Below are 16902 nucleotides of genomic sequence, written 5' to 3' on the forward strand. Positions count from 1 at the left end.
CCTTTCATTCTCCAATAAAGGAAATCATTAAAGGACCAGGGAAATGAGCCTTTGGCAGGGTTCCTACAAGGCTGCTCAGCTCGAGGGTGCTGCAACGGGCTTGAAGCCTTTCACAGGAGCGGAGGAGAAACCCAGGGAGCTGCTGTGACGCCTCTGCCAGGGGTTTGGCCACTCCTGTGGCTCTGCTCCCTTCCTGCTGCTCTCAGAGGGAATTTGCTGTCTCTGCCGGAGCAAAGCACAGCCCAATCCCTGCACGGCTTCGGATGAAGCCAGCCTTTGCCATCCGCGGCAGTGGTTACCAGCCTGCAGCAATCCCACCTGAGAGCGATGCTCTGAAGGAAACCAGGCTGCCTCCCCCCAGGTATCCCACCTTTATGCATGCATCCCGCAGCTCGCCTGGCTGGGGGTTGCTGTGGGGCTCCCTGGGCAGCTCCCCTGCGCCCTCACTCTTGTGTCGCTGAACTGAAGAGGGTTTTCCCAGCATGATTTGGGCAGCATCTTCTACTCCCTATGCCCCTGTGCTTATGCCCTGTGCACTGAGATGGTTCAACAGGACCCGCATGTACCTGGGGGGATTCACTGCCTTGCCCTGGCCACTCAAGCCCCTCTGACGCTGTCTCCCTTCCTGACTTCTCCCAGACACATCCATCTGGGGCTGTTTAACCGCTCCCTCCAGGAAGGCCACATCCATTAAAGTAAAGGCCTATCAGCACCTCTCCTGGTTTGCACCCAGCTGCAGCAAAGCAGAATCATCAGGGGGTGGAATTTGGGCAGAAGAAGAAGGGGAAGGGCAGGGCTTTGCCTTCCCTTTGCTGCCTGTTCTTGCTGGTGGTGGCAGTGCTGTCCCTTTCCCAGGTAAGATGTAAGAGCTCTTTGATGCATTGAATGGGGTGGGGGGGACACCCTGAGATGCAGGGACCTTCCCACCTCCCTGAGCCTGAGGTCAATAGGGATGTGGTGGTGGGTTAAACCAGCACCTTGCTTTGGGGCTGGAAAAGCTTCAGGCACAGATCTAGGAGGAGGTTAAGGGAGGAAGGATCCCCCTTTAGCTCCCACCTTGATCCCAGCAGCCGAGCAGCCCCTGCACTCGCATGCACGAGCTGTGCCCAGCACCGGCACACAGCCATCGCCGAGGCATTCCCGGCTTTCCCGCCGACCTGCTTCCCATTATCTGGGAATGTGGCTCTCGCCAACATATGGGAGGCAGATTTTTGCCTGGGGGTGCAAAGGGAAGAGCTGGAGCCGCTGATGCTGGCGCTGACCCGTGCGCCCTGCGCAGCGCAGGTACCGCGGGGCTGGTCCTGGGGCAGGGAATGAAGCATCCCCGAAGGCTCTGGGCTGGCTGCAGCCCCGGCTCCGCGCTGAACTGCGGGGGGAACTCGCTGGGCTTGCTGCTGGCGGCAGGCAGGTGGACGGGGAAGAAATATAGGTGAGATTAGCGCCTGTCAGCCGCAGCTGGGCGCCGTGAGCCCCGCTGGAGCTCAGCTTTCGGTTCCCATCTTTGTCCCTCTGCAAAGGGAAGGTCCCGGGCTCCCGCAGGGGCCCGGAGCTGAACCGAAAGCCTCTTGGTGGGATTTTGCTGTGAGGGTTTCTTCCCGCTGGTGAGGTTCTGCGGGACCAGGGGATGCCGAGTGCAGCGCAGCACAGGGCTCTCTGCTGTGGGTGCTCAGAGCTGGCGTGGACCCAGCACGGGTCCATACGGTGCTGCCCCTGCATCCTGCATCTTCCATCACCCCCCAAGCCAGCCCCAGCCTGGGGGGAGCCCCCCCAGAGCTCCTTACAGCAGATGCGGTATTAAGCAGGGGGCCGGGCTCCCCCTCCACAGGCACCCATAAAGAAGGGTAAGGAGGTTTTCCAGGGCCTTTTCCCCAGCCCTGCTCACCAGCCAGGGCAAACAGCAGGCTCCTTTCCAGGTCTTAGTGCCCTTTCCTTCCCTTTCTTTCCTTTCTTTCCTTCCCTTTCTTGCCACTCTCCTCCCATCTCCTGCACTAACCATAAATCAGGTTCCTGTCCCCAGGGATCATCGAATGCAGCTGGTCCCTCACACGAAGGCCACCTCAAAAAGCTCCTTCCCTCCCTCTCCCCCCAGCACAGCTTCAGCCAGGGCTGCAGGGAGGGCAATGCAGGGAGAGGATGCTCGTTGCCCCCTCCAGGTCCCGCCTGCTCCAGGCTCCCTTCCCAGGCCCTGCAGGCAGGAATCCTTCAGCTCACTCTCACTGCCCGGCTCTGCTCCTCTTCTCTATTCCAGCCTCTTTCCCAGGGGAGGCTGGGGATTAAGAGGAAACAGATTAAACCTAATGGATTGATTGCAATTATTTTCCCTTGTTTATCTGCAACACCGTGGGGGAGCCTGGAAAAGAAGGAAAGGGAATGCTCTTTATGTGTGTGCAGTCCTGGTCCTCATTATGTTCCTGCTGGAGAGCGACCAGGGCCAGACAAAAATAAACCCGGCTACAACTGAGCATCCTATTTCAAGCTCTTAGAAACTGTGATGTGTAAATACTTCTGGGTGCAAACCCACGCACAACCCTGAGCAAAGCAGCTCCAGCACCAGCCCTGCGAGGTTCCAGCTGCCCGTGCCCATGTGTCCCATGTTTCCTGGGGACATGCACCCTCCTTGGAGCAAGAGTCAACCTCTTGTTTGGGGGAATCCCAGACTTAGGGATTTAAGGGACCTTAAAGCTCATCCAGTTCCAACCCTGCCACAGGCAGGGACACCTTCCACTAGAGCAGCTTGCTCCAAGCCCCATCCAACCTGGCCTTGAACACCCTCACCTCAATGAACCTCCCTGGGTCTGGAGGGCATGAGGCTGATCCTACCCTTTGTGGTGCCAAGGGCATCACTGAGAACAGCACCAGGAACAGAAACAGGTGCCTTGTGCTCAAAGCAGCAATCAAAGTAAGGGACTTGAGCCTTTTAATCCCCTTCTATGAAGCAACTCGGAGGAGGAGGAAGGTTCCCTCTTTTCCTGGGGTTTTCCCCAATGCCCAAGGTCTTTCCTGGATTGGGAGCGGGGCAGAGCACAGCAGTGAGCTGCTCTACAAGGCTGGATGAGTCGCTCCCAATGTTCCTGGCTGAGGTCCGAGTCTCCTCTGTGTGCTCCCAAGAAATCCTCCTCCACGAGATAAGATCCAACTTTACATTCCTGCTGTTTATAAGATTAGAAAGGGAGAATGGGGAAGAAAGAAGGAAAAAATCCCACCACCCCTGAAGGCTTTGGGGCCATTTTAGTGGATTCCCAAACCATGGATTCTCCATCTATCAATTCCCAAACCTCAGTTCTTGAGGAAACCAGGAGGTGGAAAAACCAAGCAGGACACCAATGTAGTGATGCTCTTTATTGGCATCCGACAGATACACAAGGACAGCTACCCCCCGTGCATCACCCCCGTGCATCACCCCCCCATCTCATGCTGCTCACACACCCCCCAACAAACCCCCCCAAAACCCTTCTACAATGGCTATTTCTTCACCAGAAAACTTCCTACTAAATCCAACTGGAATTACACAGGGGTGAGTGGAGAAACACACGTTCTTTGTACAACAGAAGCGTTAGAAAAGGACACACAACGAACCGACGAGCACGAACTTTGGCTTGGGTTTTCCCTCCTTGCTTTTCTTCAATACACTGATTCCTGCAGCCAGGGACTCAAGGCAGCCCCCGGCTTCTCTTTGGCTGCTGAGTTTGTCTCCATTTCCTCAGCCCTGAGGAATTCCCTTATGGCAACTGAGACCTGAGACCGTGGCAAGATTGTCCTGAAGGAAAGCAAATTCCAGCTGGCAAAGGTAGGGCCGGGTTTGGCTTCTGAGGCTGAAGCGGGCCCATGGCTTTGCTTTTGATCTGGGCACTTTTATTCCAGTCACCCTTAGTCTGTGTTTGAGTCACTTCCCCAAAACAAGGGACCAATGGAAACAACCTGATGACAACCAGAGCATCCCGAAAGCATCCCCGTGGATGGCTTGGCCCGGTAGGAGCCGGCGCCCCAGCAGCAGGTTTGAAAGCTGGAGGCACCCACTGCAAGTTGGGGGGGAATTCAGGTTTCCTTGGATTTCAGTGATGGGAGAGGTTCAGGATTTGTACCTGGGACTCGCAGCCCTGCTGGGATCCAAGTGTTTCTAACCAAGGGGTTTGACACGGGCAGCCAGCAGCCAAAGTGTCGCAGGGGTTCATCCAAAGGGATCATTGCTATTCATCCAAAGGGATCTTTGCTATTCATCCAAAGGGATCTTTGCTATTCATCCAAAGGGATCGTTGCTGTTCATCCAAAGGGATCGTTGCTGTTCATCCAAAGGGATCTTTGCTGTTCATCCAAAGGGATCTTTGCTGTTCATCCAAAGGGATCGTTGCTGTTCATCCAAAGGGATCTTTGCTATTCATCCAAAGGGATCTTTGCTGTTCATCCAAAGGGATCATTGCTGTTCATCCAAAGGGATCGTTGCTGTTCATCCAAAGGGATCTTTGCTATTCATCCAAAGGGATCGTTGCTGTTCATCCAAAGGGATCTTTGCTATTCATCCAAAGGGATCGTTGCTGTTCATCCAAAGGGATCGTTGCTGTTCATCCAAAGGGATCGTTGCTCTTTTGCTGCATGAGAGCAGGAGGTGTCAAATACCTCATCCTGAAGATCCAGATTCAGCCTGTGCTGCTTTAGCATCCAAAGCACAGGCAGAATTCCCAAAAGCTCTGGAAAGATCTGGGCACTCAAATCCTATTGATGCAGGCTCTGATCCCTCTGGAAGCACTGAGCTCTCCCTCCTGACACCCAGCAGCTCCACTGGGAACAAATCCTTCCACTTTCCCAAGTTCCTCCTGGACCTGCTGCCGTGGGTTCGGGATGTGCAGGTGTTTTCCTGCCTTCCCATTGAGTCTTTAAGGCCAAGAAACAAGGTGGGACCGAAGGCTTGGGCTGTAAAGCGAGAGCTCCGCAGGCTGTGAGGAAGAGGAGGGGCCGGGGCAGGGCCATCACCCCGCATCACACACACAAACATCGAGTACATAGTAAAAGGACCTGATATTATTTACACATCTTGCTTATCTCCCTAGGGAAGGGGAGGAAAGGCACCTCCTGCCTCCAGGAAAGAGCTTCTGCTGAACACGGAGGCGAAGGGGGAGTCCATGGATGCAGATGGAGCCAGCACCGGCTCATCCTTCCTCTGCAAAAGGCTCGCGATGCTTCAGGCAAGTGAGGAGCTGTGGTGGGAGCATTCCCCAGGGCCACAGTGGCAGCACCCATGGGTGCCACGGAGAGGCGGGGGTGCACCGAGGATGGGCAGCACCCGAGTAGAGGCAAAGGGCACCCAGGGGAGCAGGCGGGGGTGTTTCTGAGCCACCCTTCACAGTGCTGGAGGAGGAGCCCTTTCAAGCTGGGTCTGTGGGCGAGAAGGGGCAGTGCAACGGCAGCAGGGGTGGCTTTGCTCCTGGCTTGATGCAGCGAAGGGGTGAGGATGAGCAGAGCCCTTTGTCACGTCCCCGCTGCGGGCAGGCACTTTTTCAGCCCTTCAATGTCCTCCCCATGGAGCTCCAGCTCTGAGGAGGTGGTGCTGGCACCTCAGTGTTGGGATGCTCCCGGCTGCTCCTCAAATGGAGCGTGAGTGGAGCTCAATGGCAGCCCCATGGAGCCGTGCCCCCCACATTTCACAGTGTAGGCTGGGCTGCTGGAAGCCAAGTCCTTTCCCCCAGCGCCCCCACCGTGGTGCCAGAGGACCAGACCCCTTCCCAAATCCTGGTACAGCAGCTCCAGTTCTCCCTGTGCTCATCCCAGCCCTGTGGTTTGGGAAAGCAGCTGGATTTCAGGGTGCTGGGGAGGAGCAGGGGGTAGCGGTGGGGTGGGACAAGGAGGAAGGGCTGGAGGAAGAGAAGAGCTGGAGCCTCAGGGAGGAAGGGGAAGGGTCTGAAGGGGGGAGAGAAGAGGTTCCCGTGCCTGCGCAGCCTCGCCGGGCTGCAGGGGATGCTCTGGGGGCAGAGGGACTGCGGGTGCTGAGCAGGACCGAGCCCCGCATCCAACCGCTCAGGGGCTGCCGGGGGCAGGCGGCGTCGGGAGGGGGCGATACCGGAAACAGGAGCTCAGTGCATAGAGGGCTGGGAGCTGGGGGGGCCCGGGGAGCCCCCGCTTCCTTCCCACCCTCCCCTCCGGGGCGCCGGGTGCCGGGGAGCGGAGAGGCGCGGGGGGGAAGGGGGAAGGGGACCCCGCGGGGCCGCCCCGGGCCGCCCTTCAGACGGGGGAGGTGGCGGTGGAGTCGCTGTGGAGGCTCTCGGCGATGTCCCCGCGCTGGATCTTGCGCAGGGCCGCGAGCAGCGCGTCCAGCGTGGCCGTGTCCCTGGAGGACCAGTGAGCCAGGAGGGCCCGGGCCGGGCACTCCTCCCGCGTGAAGGAGTCTATGAGGTCCTCCCTGTAGCCCAGCTCCGCCGCCAGCTGCCGCCACGTCTCCTCTGCCGAGCTGCCCAGCAGCTTCTCCACCTCCTCCTGCTTGCCGGGCGGGAGGCTGGCGTAGAGGCTCCCGTCTCCCTTGGGCGCTGGGGAGGGCGAGGCACAGCGGGACGGAATGGTTTGGGTTGGAAGGTCCCATCTCAGCCCCCCTTGTCCTGCCCCTCCGTCCCTTGTCCAGAGCCCCTCTCCCGTAGCCCCTGTAGGCACTGGAGCTGCTCTGAGGTCTCCCCAGAGCGCACGAGGGGAGGAGGATCGCAGAATGGTTTGGGTTGGAAGAGACCTTAAAGGTCCTCTGGTTCCATCTCCTCCCTTTAAGTGCTGCTCACGCTCCGGGGGTGCAGCCCAGCGCACGGTGCAGGCTCTGGGCTGTACGTGCACGTTGCTGGGCCACATTGAGCTTCCCACCAGCCAACACCCCGAGCCCTTCATCCAGTCAGCGCAGCAGCATTACGCCCATCCCAGGGGTCCCTCGCCCACCCCGCAGCACCCAGTTCGCCCTACCTGGCCCCTGGGTGCTCTGGCTGGGCGGCTGCTGGTCGTGCAGGCTCTGGCTGTCCACCGAGATCCCGCTGTCGCTGTGCAGCTTCTCCCCCTCGGGCGAAGGCGTCTGGTTCACGGGGCGGTTGTTGGCCCCTTGCTTGTTCTGTTTGCAGTTGTTCCACCTGCAGGAGGGCAGCGGGAGGTGACAGGGGCAGGGCCCACGGCTCGGAGCCCCTTTGCTGGCTCGGCGCAGGGGGAAGCGCTCCTCCCGCAGCTCAGTGGTGCTGGGATCAGTTCAAATCAGTCTGAGGGCGCTGAGCTTTGCAGGGGACCAGGGCAGGGCTCCTTCTGCACGGATCTGCTGCAAGAATGCAGCTGCGCTGCCAGAGCGTGGGGCTGCCTGTGGGACCTTTGGGGTGTCTCCAGCCCCCGGGGAGCCGCTGGACCAGCCCCGGCTTGCCCAGGGATGCGCTGCTGATGCTGATGGGCCATGACGGCCGCCGCAGCGTGCAGGGGCCTGACAGGGGCAGGATGCAATGAGGGCTCCCCTCCCTGCACCCCCACTCTGCTGCCATCTCCCTCTTTCACCCCTCAACTGCCTGATTGGAAGCCCACCTCCTACCCCCCAGCCTGGTCACCTCCCTCTGCTTTGGCCACATCTCTGGCTGCAGGACCTCTGGGGGGGCACAGCCTGTTCCCCCCATCTAAGTCCTCTGCCAGGGCCCCACGGTGCTGCCTTGCTCCTCTACCTTTTGAAAGCGATGTAAGCCACCAGCCCCACCACCACGGCCGCCAGGATGGAGCAGTAGACGGGGATGAGGTTGTCGGCGGTGCCTCGGCTCAGGACAGGCTGTGAGCTGCCCATGATGGTGGTGACAGTGTCTGCCAGGGTGCTGGGCACCACCTCGGTGTTGAAGGGGTCCCTGGTGATGGGCTCAGGGCTGTCGGAGCCTGCTAGGGATGGGGTGTGCGTTGTCCAGCGCGGGTGCAGGTCTGCAGGGAAGAAAGAGGAGAGGAGAGGAGAGGAGAGGAGAGGAGAGGAGAGGAGAGGAGAGGAGAGGAGAGGAGAGGAGAGGAGAGGAGAGGAGAGGAGAGGAGAGGAGAGGAGAAGAGAGAAGAGAAGAGAAGAGAAGAGAAGAGAAGAGAAGAGAAGAGAAGAGAAGAGAAGAGAAGAGAAGAGAAGAGAAGAGAGAAGAGAAGAGAAGAAGAGATCAGCTGTGCAGCCATGGACCTTCTCCAAAGGCCGTGGGGCTTGTGGAGGTGCCAGCTCTGCCCATCCCCTTGTCCCCAGACATTGTCCCCAGGACAAGTGGAAGCTGTCCCCTGTCCTGAGTGGTGGTGCCTGGTCATGGCCATGGCTTTGTGAGCTCTGCTTCTCCAGCACTGGGTTTGCTCAAGTCCTGCAGCTCTTCCCACCACATGCAGCCTGCACGTTGAGCCCTGGACTCCCATTGCTGGTACCAAAGCCCCAAGCATCAGCCCCAGCTGCCTCCCCCTCATCTCCCACCTGCACCAGGACCTGTGCAAGGCAACCCAACAGTTCCAGAGCCCGGATTTGCCCCTTTCCAGCCCCAGCCTGCAGCCGCCCCCCAGTCCCAGCCCCACTTGGGAATGACCCATTCCCACCGCACCCAGGCAGCGAGTGGACACGTCTCGTCTTGCCCTGGGGAAACCCCTCCCTGGGCTCTGGCTCCTTCCCAAACCCCTCTCCAAGGGCTTGCCCTGCGCGGGATGGAGCGGGTGCCATGGTGGCATCCTGCCCTCCCGGCCGTGGCCCGCAGCCAGACCCCGCTGCCCTTTGGGATCGGCGCTGCGGTGGCCGGCCCGGCCGCTGCTGCAGGGCCCCGCTGCCAGCTCACAAAGCTGGCCCTGTGCTCCTTGACTTGTGCCTCCATTTACTCGACCCTCCCGAGGGAGCCGCTCCGGCTGCCCCCGCGCTGGGCACCAGCGGCGCCCGGGACAAAGCGCTTTTCAGTGCGGCTGGGAACGGCGCTGCGGCTGCCAGGGAGCAGCCCGGGGTGCTGGGGGGATGCTCTGCCCCTTCCCCTGGGCACCGAACCCCTCCCGGGCTGTTCCCGATTTCCCCAGCGCTTCAGGGCAGTTCATTCCCATTGGAAACCCAAGTTCCCTCCTGTGAAGGCTCAAGGAGCGCTGAGCACAGCCTCTGGGATTGGCGAACTTCTCGGCCCCATTCACTGCTCCCGGGCACCAAAAGCCGCCCGGCAGAGCGCCTGCACCTGCAGCAGCAGCGTCCTGCCGGGAGCCCAGCCAAGGAATACCCCGGGGAGGGCTGGGCAGACCCTGGGGGTGGGCATTTGCGAGGGAAACGGCTCTGGTAGGAGGGATTGCATCCACGCTGCAATGTCAGAGGGCTGGAATCTCAGCGGGACACTGGGGTCCTCCCTTCAAACCCTGTGTCCCCGTGGCTGTGGTGCAAAGGGAAACTGAGGCAGAAGCCCCGGTGAGCCCTGCTTTGCCCTCTGCCGTGGGGAAGGCGGCGTTACCTCTGCATTCGGCATCCGAGACGGCCGTGCACTCCTTCACCATCACCTCATTCTCCTCGCAGGTCGTGCAGGGCAGGCAGGGGTCCACGAAGTTGGCTTCACTGGAGAAGGTGCCCTCGGGACACTCCTCGCACACCGTGTCCTGCGAGTCCTTGCAGGGGAACATGAGGCCGAAGCCCACCTCGCACACGCGGCATTCCCGGCAGCTCCCGCTCGCCTCGTCCTGGAAGTAGCCGTAGGCGCAGCGGCACACGGCGTCGTCCGACTCCACGCAGGGCGCGGACATGCTCTGCAGCCCCACGCACTGCGTGCAGGGCTTGCACGGCTCCGTGGCGCTCACCGTGTCCGAGTAGGTGACGCCTGGCAGGGAGCGGAGCGGGAGGTGAGCGCGGGCCCAGCACCGCATCCCCATCCCTGCAGCCACTGCGGTCCTGGCAGTGGCTGCGTCCCATCCCCAGATGGTGCCGGGCCACGGAGATGGGTTTGTGCCTTTTCCTCCTCCTCCAGGCCAGAGGAGAAGAGAAGGCTCCTGAAGGGGAGACCTGAGAGCAGCTCCAGTGCCTGAAGGGGCTGCAGGAAAGCTGGAGAGGGGCTTGGGACAAGGGATGTAGGGACAGGGCAAGGGGAATGGCTTGAACCTGCCAGAGGGGAGACTGAGATGAGCTCTGAGGCACAAGCTCTTCCCTGTGAGGGTGCTGAGGCGCTGGCACAGGGTGCCCAGAGAAGCTGTGGCTGCCCCATCCCTGGCAGTGCTCAAGGCCAGGTTGGACACAGGGGCTTGGAGCAAGCTGCTCCAGTGGAAGGGGTCCCTGCCTTGGGATGCTCCACCAGCCCCTGCCTCGCTGCCTGCCCCACGGCACAACGGAGCGAGCAGAGCCAGAGCAGCACCAGGACACGCTCTGCTCCCATTAACCTGAGCTCAGCCTTTGCATTACTGTGAATTATTGATAGCACCATTAGAGCAGGGAAGTGGCCAGGAAAGGCCTGGAGCTGAGTGGGCACATTTTCCGTGGCAGCCGAGGTATCTGAGCCGAGCAATTACAGCCGAGATTCCAGCAGGGCCCCCTCGCTCCCTCCCTTCCACCCGCAGCGATGGAGGCTGGCGAAGGCGTCAATAAATCATGAGGCAGCCGTCAGGGCTGGCTGGCAAGGGGAGGGCAGAGACCATCAACTGAAGCAAGTGGCCAGCGGGCTCCTGCAGGGACCGTCCCCTCCGGCCACCGGAGCCTTTGGCTCTGGCAGTGCTTCGGGGATAGCAGGGTTTTGCTCAACTCTTTGGCTGCTGAATTGGAAGGGATCCAGCGGGAGAGCTCGGAGGCAGCCCGAGGTGCGGGCGGGGATGCCCACATTCCTCCCTGGCTCACGCCTGGCAGGCAGGGGAGGCTTTGCCAAGGCAGGGGCCGTCTGCGCCTGCCCAGCGCCCGCAGCATCCAGCACAGCCCCAGGGCCAGGAGACCCCGTCCCCATCCCAGCAGGGACCGATGATGGGGTCCGCAGGTTTCCTCCTCTTCCCACCCCAAAACCCCACTCTCGGCCCAGAGGGGAGCTTGGGGAGCGTTCTCCTTCCTGCAGCACACGCACCCATGAGTCACCCCATGGGCACCTGCACCCAGCAGCTCCCAGGGCTGGGGATTAATCCACACTGCATTAATAACCCAGGGAGCCTGCAGCTGGGGCAGGGCTGGGGGATAAAGCAGGAGGGTTTGCGGGAGGGGGGGATAACTCAGCCTGGGGCTTCCCAGCCTCTCTGCTGCTCCCTTTCTCTAAGTGGGTTTGGCTCCCTACTGGGTGCTGTTTCTTTCTAGGGTGATGGAGGAAAGATGCTGCCCTGGGGTGAGCCCCCTCTGCTGTGCAGGTAAGTGAGGGCGATCCCACAGAGGTGCTCCCATGGTGGCAGGGTTGTGGGATGCAGGTGAAGGGGTGTGGGGAAACCAAGGCATGGAGGGGGAGACTGGCAGCTGCCCGCAGCACTCGGCCTTGCTGGTTCAGCAGCAGCAGAGCTAAGCAGGATAATGAAGCCCTGGGCTCTGCTCTCTGTCTGTGTGCGATGCTGGGAGGCCTCACGGCTGCAGTTTGCTCCCATCTGCCCTCCTTCCTGCAGGGATGGAGGGAGGGACCAGAGCCTTTTGTCCTGGTGCTTTCCAGCTCAGCTCCTGACCCAACAGAGCTGCTGCCTGATGTTACCCCCCCTGCAAAAGTGCAAGTGCCTGGCCTGGGGCAACCTGGAGCTGGGATGCAAGCCAGAGCAGTGGCACTTGTATCTGCATCCATGGGCTTCCAGATGGCACCCAGGTCATGGTTCTGGTCCTGGTGCATCCATGTCCTCATGGAGGGTAGACATTCCCTTTATCCCCTCAGTTCCCAGAAAGAAACTGGGGAAACAAGCCATGTGCCAGGCTGGAAGTGCTGCTGATGGGAAGTGGGCTCTTTTGAGCATCCCTAGGGATGCAAAGTGACTCCCTGGCTTTCCAGCCCTGACAGGCTTCCTATAGGAAGGGCTCATGGGGATGGACAGCACAGTGGATGGATGAAGGGGTTGGGGCCTGCTGCAGCCCAGGAGGGATCCCACCATGTACCACAGCATTATCCTTGGAGCATCCCGGAGCCTGCGGCCGGTGGGATTCATCCTGCAGCCAGCACAGGGAAGTGAGCTCTGCTCATCGATTGTGCAGGAAAGCAGAGGTATTTTTAGCACTGCCCTGACACTGCTCTGCTTATTCTGCTCCTCCCTGCACTTTGCCTCCTCTTTGCTCTGCCCAAGCCACGCTCTGTCCATTCCCCCTCCCAAATCACATCCCCAGCACAATCTGGGCTTTGCTTTCCCTCCAAATACTTGTCCTTAGGCCTTCAAAGGCTTTGCAGCAGTAAATGTGAAGGGCAGATTGCTTATACCTATCATGGCATTGTTTAAACAGTAATAGCTGGACCACTTCATCTGTAAGCATTTAAGCAGGTCTCCAGCACACATCTCCAACTGACATTTATGAAGCATTTGATACAGGCAATGTGCCTGGAGCTGGCCAGGAGAAAACTGTTCCCTTCTCTCTGGGGGATCTTTGTGATTTGCTGCTTCTCTCTCAAACTTGCATTTAGGTTGCAGCCTTTCAAGGCTTTAAAAGGGGAAATAACACAGGTGGCTCAGTGAGAGGCATCCCATGGATGGATGCGGGACCAGCGCAGAGTGGGGAGGACAACGCAACTTGGGCTGGGAGCCCTCAGGAGGAGAGAGGAGCTGGAAGGGGGATTTGGAAAGGTGCCTGGGACCAACAGGTCCCAAAACGAGGAAAGCTGGGATGAGCAGGGCAGATGCTTTGGGGAAATGCTAGGGGTAAGCCTGGTGCCCGGGTAGAGCCTCCCTTCCAGGAGGGGAGGAGGATGCGCTTGGGGAGACCCGAGTAGCCGTGGCCCCGGTGCCGGCCCCCCTGCGGCTCCATGCGGAGGGGAGCAGGTACTCACTGTCCAGGCAGGGCTCGCAGACGGTCTGGTTGACCCCGCAGGGCTGCACCACCCCTTCGCCCAGGTTGCAGGCTCTGCAGCACTCCCCGCTCGCGGTGTACATCTTGGTGAAGCACCTCTCCTTGGAGCCCCAGGCGGGTCCCTGCCGGAGCAAACAGAGCCAGGAGGTGACCGCTGGGTGGGACCTTCCCTGCAGGGGCAGGCGGAGAAGGGGCCCTCATCCAGGCTTTGGGGGATATCCCAAGTGAGGGGCAAAGGGAGCTCCCGTTAAACACAGAAACGACTTCCCCGTGTGGAACCTGCTCAGCTCTGCCCAGCTCTAGCGCTGGAGGGAGCTCAGGAAAGCCCATGCCACCATAGGCAGGTATTTTGGGAGGGGGAATAAGGGCTTTTCTGCATGGCTACAGCATTGTTTGTTCCTCTCTTTAAGGCTGCTTTGCCATCCTGCAGGGCTTAGCCCCTGCCAGCCTGGGGGAAGGCAGGGCACTGCCTACAGCCCCTGCAGCAGTGAAGGGTTTGGAGACCTTGGGCGGCTCTTGCTGCACATAAGGACCAGAAGTCAGCCCCCCCGATGGAATGAAGACTTTGAAGGGAGCACCGAGAGCTTCAGCAACGTTACTGTCTAATGGAAGTAAGTGTATCTGCTTCCCAAACCTGCTGTAACATATGGAAGCAATAAATGTGCCACGAGCCATGGGGTCAGAGCCACCCTGCAGATGCCCATTGCAGCCTGGGGAGTGGGGTGCATTTACAGGATGCTTGCCCCCCAAAGCCCCTCTTGGCCATGGCTGTGTGGTGCACGAAGCATCTCTGCCTGAGTGCAGGGCTGCCGACATGCTCGTGGGTGACCCAGCCTCTGCCAGGGCTCCTTTTGCACCCTCTACTCGCACTGTGTGGTCCAGGCTAGGACCATGCCTTTGGCATCCAACTAAGCCTGATTTGGGGAGTGGGGGAAGAACTGAGCGGGCGCTCGGGGGAGCTCCCCCTCCCCGTGCATCTGGATGCCTCGTCAGCCCTGCACAATGCGGCGTTATGAACTCGCTGCGCATCATCCGGCAGCATCCGGCCCGGCGGAGACAATGGAGCGCCAATTATAGGCATCTGAATGACAAAGTGCTCCAATTACCCTGCGCTAGAGAGCGTGTGCTCTCCTCCCTGCCCAGCCTGGCAGCCAGCGCTGGCACCGGGCCCCAGCTTGGCAGAGAAGGAGGGCTCGGTGTGCGGGGGGCTTCCGGGCAGCCCGAATGATACCGGGCCATGGGTTTGGGGTGCCGAAGGGGCTGGCTCGCAGCAGGTTGGATGCACCCGCCTGCTGGGGGCCAGCAGAGCTGCTGGAGCTCCTCCTGCTGCTCCAGCCCCGGCTCGTTTGGGCCGCGGTTTGACCCCCTCTCCCCCTCCCCGCGGCTGGGGCAGCAGCAGCCGGGGGAGCAGCCGAATGCGCCGGCTATAGATAGGGCTGGGGAAGGCTGGGCCGGCAGCAGCAGCTCTCCCACGCTGCAGGCAGCTGCCGGCAGCTCCATTGCACCCGTGGGGATGGGACCTAGCAGCGTTGCTTCCTCTGTGTGACACCCGGGCTCCCATTAGCTGACCCCAGAGACCCCTGTGGCCGCAGGTCCCCTCCCCATGGCGCTGCCAGCGCCTTCCCGCCCCCCCGCCCCCCAAATGCTCCTAAATGCTGTAGCAAACACAACTTCCAGCCCCAGGTGCTGCATCCCCCCCGCTCTGCCTGCGTTTCCCTTTCAGCTCTCCCTCTTGAGCACTGAAAGCCCCATAAAGATTAACACGCTCAGAAGAGGGGCACATGGTCTGCATTAGCCCGCTGAAATGTGCATGTTATTAACACAACTCCCGTTGACAAAGCCGCAGGTATTAACACCATAAAGCATTTTGACAGCTGGACCAAGGAGGGGGGCACGGATGGAAGGTGCAGGCGACACCTCTGTAAGCTTTTAATTGCTTTTGGAGTCGTGTCGGTGGGTTTGTGTGTCCGAACAGGCGCTGCCGGCTGAGGAGGTGGCCTCGGAGGAAGCGAAGCGAGGTGGGAATTGGGCACCGTTCGCTCCAGAGTCATGGCACGGAACAGCGCTTCGCAGGGGAGCAGGGAGGGGATGCTCCAGCTGGAGACGGGCCCAGCGGCAAGCCTGGATCCGAACTGCCCCCGAGCCTGGCAGACGGGCTCTGCCTCTCTTGGCTGAAGCTCCAAACCTGGGAGAGGCCAAACCCCGGCTCCGAGCAAGCCCCAGACTTCGGGCAGCAGCGAAAAGCCACGTCTGAGGCCGGCGGGTCCGGCCAGCCCCGGGCACGGGGGCACTGCGGGGGCTCTGCCTCCCCCAACGAGCACGGGGCAACGAGCACGGGGGTGCCGGGGTTTGGGGCGGCCGCAGCTGCGGGTGCACATCTGGACCTGCCCGGGTGCGGGCTGGGGGGAGCGGCTGGGCTGCTCCTGTGAACCCCCGGCAGCTGTAATGGGGGGGGACGGATCCAGCCCCAAGGAAGCGGGTTCTGACCCGGGGAACACCAAAGCCAGGGGCTGCCCGAGTTGGGTCATTCCCTGGGGTGGGATCACTTGAATCCACACGGCTGGGACAGCTCCTGCCTTTCCTGCCCCCCGCCCATCGCCGCTAAATGTCCCTGGGGAGCTGGGCCCGCCCGGTCCCATGCCCGTGCGGGGGCAGGAGCCTCAAACACCACTGCTCTCCTCAGTCTCTGCACGAAACTGCTACAGCCCCGGCTTTAATATCCTGCCCGGAAGGTGTCCGGCTGCAGAACGAGACCTCTGGGACCCCATCAAATCCTTCCCCAACAAAAGCCACCCCCCCCATCCCCCCGGGTACTTGGGTCCATCCTCCTGCTCCCACCCGGCTCTGGGCTCTTTCCTCTCTCCTGGCCCCCATGCCCTGAAGTTGTGTCCCCGGCGCTCCCTATGCCCATCCCAGGGGCTCGCCCTTCGCTTTGGGCAGCGAATTTGGAGCTGGGGAAGTCCAGGGGGACTTTGGGGATGCGGGATGGCAGGAGATGAAGGCACCGGGGGGTGGGCGGCTTCCCCCCCGCCCCTTGCTGCCTGCCTGCGGGCTCTTACCACCCTTTTTTCCCTGTGTGAAAGGGCTGACAGCGCGGTGCAGCGCGACCAGAGGGGCCCGAACCACCCCTGGGGTCCCCATCGCCGGCTCACTCCGTCCCCGGGCGCTCTCCCTCCGCACCCAGACGCGCTCCGCCCGTTACCCCCGGGACCCCGTGGCCGCGCTCCCTCCCGGCTCTCTCCATCCCGGTACGTGTGGGACCCGCGGGGACCCCGCATCCCCCCGGCCCCCGCCCACTCCCCCCGGCCCCGCACTCACCGCCGGGAGCAGCAGCAGCGGCAGCAGCAGGAGCCCGGCCATGGTGGCGGGGCCGGTGACCCCCCCCAGAGCCGGTGCTTGGCCCGGCTGCCCTCGCTCTGCCGCCCGCTGCCTCGGCGGCAGCCAGAAAAGCGCTGCAAGTCCCTCCCCGTCCTCCTCCTCCTCCTCCTCCTCCTCATCTCCGCCCCTGAAGCATCGCGGCGAGCGCCCGAGCCAGCAGCGTCCGCCGCCGGCACACAAAGAGCAGAGACCAGACCCCCCCCAGCCCCGCTGCTCTCCCACGAAGGGATCTGGGGGCTCGGCCTCTGTCCAGCCCCTCAATTATTCACGCCCGTCCATCTGTGTCCATGCCCCCTCCTGTGCTCTGCGCGTCCGGTGATCCATCTGTCCCCATCCCTGCGGGAAACTGGAGGGGGGCTTTGGACGGGATGGAGGGACAGGGCAAGGGGGATGGCTTGAACCTGCCAGAGGGGAGACTGAGATGAGCTCTTAGGCAGAAGCTCTTCCCTGTGAGGGTGCTGAGGCGCTGGCACAGGGTGCCCAGAGAAGCTGTGGCTGCCCCATCCCTGGCAGTGTTCAAGGCCAGGTTGCACACAGGGGCTTGGAGCAAGCTGCTCCAGTGGAAGGGGTCCCTGCCCGTGGCAGGGGTTGGAGCTGGAGGAGCTTCACCCTGGTGTGCCAGCAGCACGATGCTC

At 61.4% G+C, this 16902-nt stretch overlaps 1 protein-coding gene across 1 annotated transcript; it reads right to left on the reverse strand.

Moving 5' to 3' along the window:
- Window positions 1–4995: 4995 nt before the first annotated feature.
- On the reverse strand, window positions 4996–16346 carry NGFR (nerve growth factor receptor). The gene is made up of 6 exons (XM_062632710.1): window positions 16208–16346; window positions 12870–13011; window positions 9414–9773; window positions 7659–7902; window positions 6931–7091; window positions 4996–6515 (listed from the first exon to the last, which is right to left on the reverse strand). The coding sequence occupies exons 1-6, from the start codon at window positions 16247–16249 to the stop codon at window positions 6214–6216; spliced, it is 1251 nt and encodes a 416-aa protein (XP_062488694.1). The 5' UTR covers window positions 16250–16346; the 3' UTR covers window positions 4996–6213.
- Window positions 16347–16902: the final 556 nt, after the last annotated feature.

Source organism: Pezoporus occidentalis, unplaced genomic scaffold (assembly GCF_034315485.1).
Source record: "Pezoporus occidentalis ecotype Australia unplaced genomic scaffold, CSIRO_AGI_Poc_V1 ctg394, whole genome shotgun sequence".
NCBI lineage: Eukaryota > Metazoa > Chordata > Aves > Psittaciformes > Psittacidae > Pezoporus > Pezoporus occidentalis.

Bases quoted from the DNA above. Each gene is read 5' to 3' on its own strand.
- NGFR (XM_062632710.1), bottom strand. From the start codon at position 16,249: ATGGCCGGGCTCCTGCTGCTGCCGCTGCTGCTGCTCCCGGCG. The intron at 9,774-12,869 runs GTGAGTACCTGC...GCTCCCTGCCAG, and splicing joins CTGCGAGCCCTGCCTGGACA to GCGTCACCTACTCGGACACG. The intron at 7,092-7,658 runs GTAGAGGAGCAA...GCCCTCCTGCAG, and splicing joins GCTTACATCGCTTTCAAAAG to GTGGAACAACTGCAAACAGA.